The sequence below is a fragment of the Morus notabilis genome, unplaced genomic scaffold (genome assembly GCF_000414095.1).
Source record: "Morus notabilis unplaced genomic scaffold, ASM41409v2 Scaffold1057, whole genome shotgun sequence".
NCBI classification, from domain to species: domain Eukaryota; kingdom Viridiplantae; phylum Streptophyta; class Magnoliopsida; order Rosales; family Moraceae; genus Morus; species Morus notabilis.
The window spans coordinates 158,670-165,862 of record NW_010357667.1 but is presented as its reverse complement, the minus strand read 5'-3'; the positions used below and the strand labels follow the sequence as shown (position 1 = coordinate 165,862).

The following is a 7,193-nucleotide window of genomic DNA, read 5'->3' as shown; positions in this document are numbered from 1 at the left end:
CTCACTTATAAATAGGCCCAAGAAAGAAAAGGAATGAAAGCATGTAATATATAACTCAATAAAGAATATTAATTGGCTTGAATTGGGTGATATAATGGCTGTCAAAAAGGTAGAAATCGTGTGAAGCAGTTTTTCTTTTTTTTTTTTGACACGGTTATATGCATATTATGCCAACACACCAAATAGAAGATAAACAAATAAATAAAATAAAATAAACAAATTCTTCAAATCATTACATATATGATTTAACATTTTGGCATGAACTTGTTCCTGCACCTCGAGTTCTCGTCGCGATCACCTGTAGAATATAACTCAACGTGATGTTAGAAGTAACTAAATATAACACCATAACATTATTCAAATATATTCTTAACGTCTATTTTTACAAATTTGTCAATTAGAAAAATGGGTGTTACATAGACAGAGATAGATTAGTCTTCTAAACACTTTGGAATGGAACAAAATAACAAAGAGGTAAAAATCTTGGCAAGCTGATACTCATGATAAGGAGAAGAAAGTCCAACAAAAATGACAGAAGGAGCGAAAGGATCTGCAAACAATGAAGAAAATTAACTTACATAGTTCCAGCAACTCTGGTGCTAATGTAGGTGTTCTCCTCTTCATTTAGTTTGGCCAATCCAAAGTCCGATATTTTAGGATTGAGGTTCCCATCAAGCAGTATATTCGTCGCTTTGATGTCTATATGAACAATTTTCTGAGTTGACTCCTCATACAGGAAAGCCAAACCTTTTGCAATGCCAATACATACTCTTTGCCTTGTTTTCCAGTCTAATATCAATCCACCTTCTCCTGAACATTTTCATCAGAAAGAAAAAAATTTGACATAATCAAAAGAATTTATCAACTAGTTAGTTATTTAGCTGTAGATGGTCTTGCACATAGGCCATTAAGCTTACCAAACAAAGAGTGTGCGAGGCTATTGTTCTCCATGTATTCACAAACCAACAGCAGTTGCTTTCCTTCAATGCAACATCTATGCAGTTTGACAAGATTTGGATGTTGTAATGCAGAAATCATGCCTATTTCGTTGACAAATTCACGATTTCCTTGCTTCGATTTTGTTAGTTTACCAATCCATCCCAAAAGCTTAAGCTTTTGGGATGGATTGGTAAACTAACATGGTATCAGAGCGGGAGGTCCTGAGTTCAAACCCCCGTAATTGCACTCTTTATCCCCATTTAAAAATTGTTATGTGTTGGGTCTTTAATATATCTCCGGCTTAAATATTCACGTGTTGGGCTTTCGAATTAATTTACCCACACGATTGCCCATTGTCCAGCCCACACGTGAGGGGGCGTGTTAAAGTATAAAACTATTGTCGACCCACCTCCTAATAGCTTAAGCTTTTGGGATGGATTGGTAAACTAACAGATTTAGAAGAAGTTGCTTAACTGCAATGATAGTGCCATCTAGAAGTACACCCTGCAATGGAAATATGGCATTTATACATTAGTTTCCTTTTCAAAATATAGAAAACAAGTGAAAGCATGTATGTAAAATCATAAGAGCAGATCCTTCAAAAAAAAAAATCATAAGAGCAGAGTAAAAATTTGAATAGTGAATACCTTGTAGACCGATCCAAATCCACCTTCCCCCATCTTGTTTGCTGCATCAAAGTTGTTAGTGGCGGCTTTTATCTGTCTGAATGTAAAGAAACCAGTTTGAAGATCCAATCCTCTCAGAACTGTCCAAGTAAGAACAAAGTGTTCACATGTTAGACAACTTATTCGTACAAATTTGAGCAAACTAGAAGAAAAGAACTGTTTTTATACATAATTAAGTCAATCACATTCTTTTAGTTCCTCTAAATGAAACATTTAACTGAACCTTGACTTGAGAACACTTAAGCATTTTGTTTTTTCCAATTTGCAAAGGAAACAAAAAGATTCAGAAAAATGATTCATAGTGGTAATGAATCACGTGGTTGCTTCACGACTCACTTTAATATTCTTATTTTGATTCTTTTGGTTGAGTGGAACCTTCTAAAGTTCTTGGACGAAAGAATTAGCTCTAAAATTTGATGATAGTGTAAGTTTTATCTTGTTCCCTTGATGTCTTGCCTGCAAAATAGCCTTTCCACCAAAGAATGCCTAAAACTATAAAAAGAAGACATACTGCTGAAACAACTCCAATGATAATATACTTCTTCGCGTTGCTTTCGTCAGGTGGTTCAAAATCTAGAAAATGAAACAGAGAGCACCATTTTGTTATCTAGTAAAACAGTTAAAATAAATAAATAAATAAAAAAAGAGAGAGAGAGCCTGCAAGAAATATTAGGACACTACTCTCTTACTTATGCTTGGAGACAATGTCCATGCAATGTTAACCTAGTTTCTACAAAACTGTGGATGTAAAATTCTATTCCTTCTAAGAAAACGTATTAGATATGTTTTAACAAATATGTAACATAGGCAGTAGAAAAAAGAATTAGTAAAAAGCCAATTTATGACGACACAAATAACTCAACTAACACCATCTCCAATGTAAATGCCAATGCCAATGCTATATAATAGATATGTTATTCCATTTTATACTCCAATACATAATTCTATTTGAAATTCTACATCTACCTTTTATCATAATTATCAAGTTCTGAGACTTGCAAAAGTAAACTTTTAACTTTAAAATAATTTAAAAATAGCGTAATGATTAAATGAAAAAGTCAATGCATCAACTAATAATATTCCAATGCCAAAATTTGATAAATGCTATGCTTGGTGTCAAATTTAGCACCGAGTATATAGGATATGCAAAATATAGCACCAAGAATAACATTTTATTAACTGAAATTTGGCATGCATTGGAGATGCTCAAAAGTTGCTTACCGGACTTCACCGAGATGGCAGATATAAGAGAACCATATGTTCCTCTCCTTGGAACATTCCTTGTCCCTTTTCCGGCCCAATAGAAGCGGATCTCTATAGTGTCTTATTGCTCACAACTGCCTTAACTTCCCTAATCACTTCCTTATCAACCCCATTTGCTGCCTCTTTGAAATTGAAATCCTTCAACACCAGTTTTCTTTGCAACGAAATAACCAGTTTTCCAAATACTGCAACACCATTTTTCCAAATCTTGTTAGACTGTATGGACGTTGCATTGAAGGGAATCAGTTGTTGTTGGCGTATGAATAAATAATAGTCTTGCTCTCGCTTTATTTGGTAAGCTTAAAAGGTCTTACTATACATGAATAAGAACTAACAAAACTGTATTATTTTATTAATAAGATTTTAATTTGATTGTAGGTCCAGATGATGCAAGATTGAATCTGGATTGGCCTACAAGGCATAAAATATGTGTAGGCAAAAGGCCTGGCTTTTTTACATGAGGAATCAACACTGAGAGTTGTTCATAGAGACATCAAAACTACCAACATTCTACTTGACAAAGACCTTAATCCTAAGATCTCCGACTTTGGTTTGGCCAAGCTTGATGAAGAAGAGAACACCCACATTAGCACAAGAATTGCTGGAACTATGTAAGCATAATTTCCTTTACCAACTGACGCGTGTTTGTGTGTATGATATGCGAATGATTAGCTGCTAGACAAATAACAATGTGCATTGGTGCAGAGGATACATGGCACCAGAATATGCATTATGGGGCTACTTGACCTATAAAGCAGATGTTTTCAGCTTTGCTGTTGTTGCACTAGAAATTCTTGCTGGGACGAGTAACATGAAATATAGACCAAATGAAAACTATGTTTGCCTAGTGGATTGGGTTAGTTCACAATCATTTCCTTCCTTGGAAAATTTGAAAAGCTTGACAAGATTGTAAGCTATTCAATGGTTGTGTAATTCTATTATTGTTACCTTAGAGTGATCAAAGAAAAACAATGATTCTTCTTACTTTTTGAAGTTGGTTTTTGTCGCAGGATGTTCAGGAGCTGTAAACTCTATAGAACTATCCCTGCTTATATATCTAAGATGACAATGCCTGTCCTCTTCCTCCATCCTTTCAAAATTCATTTACATATCTTTATTCTTCAAATAGAACACCAAAAGAGTTTAGGAAACGACCATCCGGTACTTAATCATTCAATTTCTTATTACATCATTTTTTTATTTTTTATTTTTTCTCTTAGCTTCAACAAATTGGAAGGAAATATTCCAAATCTTGAAGGTCTAACTCTCTTGGTGACAATGTAAGTGCTGTTTTGAAATAATCAGGGGTTTTTTTTAGCATTGTTGCCCATCAAACTTTTTGGTTATGGTTACTCCCTCCAAACTTCAAATTTTACCAATTTGGTCCCTAAATTTTACTTATTAAAATGATGATGGAAAGTCCACGTCCACCTTATTATGTAAGACAAAAAAATCTCATGTCCGTCCAAAAATTTTCAAATATAATCCAAAACCCTAATGTAAATCTTTTCACATTCAAGTCAATTTAACGAGAAGTTAACAAAATGGAGCACATTGCAACAATAAAAAAAGTTTAGGGGCTAAGATTAAAAGTTTAGAGGGCAAGTTGCTAACTGTAAATTTTAAGCCCAAAAATGCTAAAACCCGTAAAATAGAATTGTATCAGAACTAGAAGCAAAACTGAAGCTAGTATATCGTGGCACTAGTACTTTTAAAGTTTTATATATAAATATAATATTGGAATTCCAATGAAAATATGATTTTTTGTCAAAACACGCTTTCTTTTATTAAATTTTTTCCAAAACACACTTGTTCTTAACATTGAAAATTATTTGTACTTGTGAACAGGTATTTGACGAGAAACTTGCTCAATGGACCAATTCCAGAATGGAACAAAGGGAGAAATCACCATTAATAGTATGTTCTCTGTTCTAAATTTCATATTCAACTTAATTTAAATTCATTTCCATCATCACTTTCTACTTTATTCCAGTCTGGAGAAACATTTTTGGTCGCTATCATCATTTTGTTTAATTTTATGCATGAAAAGAGTAATAGATTCCATTCCGTTATATTGTTTAATTTTGATATCATACCCTTCCAAGATATGTTTTTTGTTTGCTATTAGAAGCATTAATTTAAGGAGTTATATGTGTTTATGTGCAGCTGTAATACCCGAGATTTAATTAAGCCTTAAGCCAATAATAAATAAATTTAGTACATTAAAATCATGCACCACATTTACCATTTATCTTAAAGTTATTTGTTGGCATTATATTTTATTATTATAGCTATCATATGATTTTATTAAACTTATAGCTTTGCTAATCAAGTTTTCAGTTTTAATGTGCAGTGCAATTAACTTGATGTAGGAACTCAATGTGCTAAACTTATGAAGAAAAAATGATATTTATTATGATTATTTGATATGATATTTTACCTCTATTATGATTGATTTAAGGATGAATTATTATTTTATATTTTTATTATATGGTTTTATGTAAATGTGTTGAGGATTTAGTTGCTATTTTGAGTTTTTGTGAGAGAATGCTATGTTAGCAAATTGAGTGAACTTTAGGCACCTAATTGAAGAAGAAAAATAGAGACTTTAGAGCTGATTTTATGAGGTTATGACAGATATTAGCGGCTTAGAAAAACCTAGACACTTGTCCTACTATAAGGTCACTTTACTTTTGCTTGGTTTCTATCATGTTTAGACTTCATTTTTGGTTCTATTTCAGCAAAAAAAAAAAGCCTAGAACTCCGGCCATAACATTTTCTTCTCTCTTCTCACTCCTTTTCTCACCCAAAACTCAGAATCAAACCTAGATTTTCAAGAGAGAATGAGCTAAAAACTCAACCAACCCATTTCAACTCAATTTTCAACCTAGAACCAAAAATAACCATCAAGGTTTTGAGCTTCTATTTACTTGGGAACGACTTTTTCTTTGAGGTAACTTCTTTCTTATGTTAGAAACTAAGATTTTAGAGATTAAAATGTTGAAATGCTACTTGAGATTCAGATTTTTGATGTGGCTTGTCATGCATGTTGGTTGTAGACCCTTAAAAATGAGTTTCTTAAGGTTTTGGTTCAATTAATATTGGTTTCTAGGTGAAATTAATGATTTTAGCTTGACATTATTGATGATTATTTGAAGATAAACTCTTATTAGGATGATGATTTATGTATTTAAGAGTAGGTCTTTGAAGGTTAAGATCTGCATGCTAGGTATTTTATTAAATGTTCAAATATAAGCCCTCTGTACAGCTTATGTAGATTCTATTTTTGTTCTATATATATTTATGATTTTGACTGATCTTATATTTTTTTATTAAATTATACATCTCAAGCTTTACATGAATTTTTGAATCACTCTCAACGGATTTTTCTACATTTAGTTAGGAATTTTACAAGTTCAATTAAAAAGCTATCATTTTCTTGGCGAGATTATACTTCAATCCGGATTTCGGGCTGTTTTTGGTTAGTTTAAAAAATCTGAAACCTATCATATAGTAGCTCTAAAAAGATGGTTTTTAGTCTACTTTTATTTTGCCACTGATCTCATAATATTTTGAGTTTTGATGAATTTGTTATGAATATTTTTGTAACAATGCACAGTTATGTGTTTTGTTAAATGATGATATGAATGTGATTTTTGAAAGCTATGGTTTTTAAAGGTTAATTAGCACATTGAAGGCTCCCCACAACCAGCTAGGTTGTGCTTGCAAAGTGGTGATCAAAATTGTGACGACCCTCCTTTGAGGCCGCCACTGTTACTAACTTTTTAACTTGTACTTACTGGGGTTTCTTAAAATTTGCAGAACATTTTTTTTTTAATATAAGAAAGAATACTTTCATAATTTGTAACAATAATTTCAAATAAGTGAATCACTAAATTTCTTAATGTTTTTCTTAATTTCAGTTAAGATAAAACGTTCTAAAAATATCTTTCAAACAGAGCAGCATTTGAACTCCTATTTCAAATACTCTTTAAAAGCCTTTCTAAAACTAGCCAATTCAATCGGGCCATTTAATTTTGACTTTAAAACGGATTTCATGAGAAATCTTAAATTCAAGTACATCTTAAAGCCCTTTTAAAATCAATCATTTAAATCGTCATGTTTAAAATTTATTTATTTGTTGCATATTCTGTTGCAACGTTCTAAAACTTAAATACTCAAAACGAGGGTTGTTAGCTACAACCTCGGTTTCCTTAACATACATATGTACCTATACTTTTTAAACATACATGCTTGAAACCTTTAAATCATATATACATATACATGATTTTTCTTAACTTACTG

At 32.1% G+C, this 7,193-nt stretch overlaps 1 protein-coding gene and 1 pseudogene across 1 annotated transcript; one reads left to right on the top strand and one right to left on the bottom strand.

Moving 5' to 3' along the window:
• Window positions 1–574: 574 nt before the first annotated feature.
• Window positions 575–1,838, bottom strand: LOC21388578 (probable LRR receptor-like serine/threonine-protein kinase At1g53440). Its single transcript, XM_024172778.1, has 5 exons — window positions 1,811–1,838; window positions 1,587–1,705; window positions 1,391–1,443; window positions 918–994; window positions 575–810 (listed from the first exon to the last, which is right to left on the bottom strand). The coding sequence occupies exons 1-5, from the start codon at window positions 1,836–1,838 to the stop codon at window positions 575–577; spliced, it is 513 nt and encodes a 170-aa protein (XP_024028546.1).
• A 1,022-nt stretch (window positions 1,839–2,860) lies between these two features.
• On the top strand, window positions 2,861–4,803 carry LOC112093732 (annotated as a pseudogene).
• The last annotated feature ends 2,390 nt before the right edge of the window (window positions 4,804–7,193 follow it).

What these genes read in the sequence shown, in the direction of transcription:
- LOC21388578 (XM_024172778.1), bottom strand. Translation starts at nt 1,838, where the DNA reads ATGTTTCATTTAGAGGAACTAAAAGAAT. An exon ending in AAGCAACTTCTTCTAAATCT is followed by an intron (nt 995 to 1,390) that starts GTTAGTTTACCA and finishes CAAACTGCATAG; the next exon opens with ATGTTGCATTGAAGGAAAGC. An exon ending in CCTCGCACACTCTTTGTTTG is followed by an intron (nt 811 to 917) that starts GTAAGCTTAATG and finishes GAAAATGTTCAG; the next exon opens with GAGAAGGTGGATTGATATTA.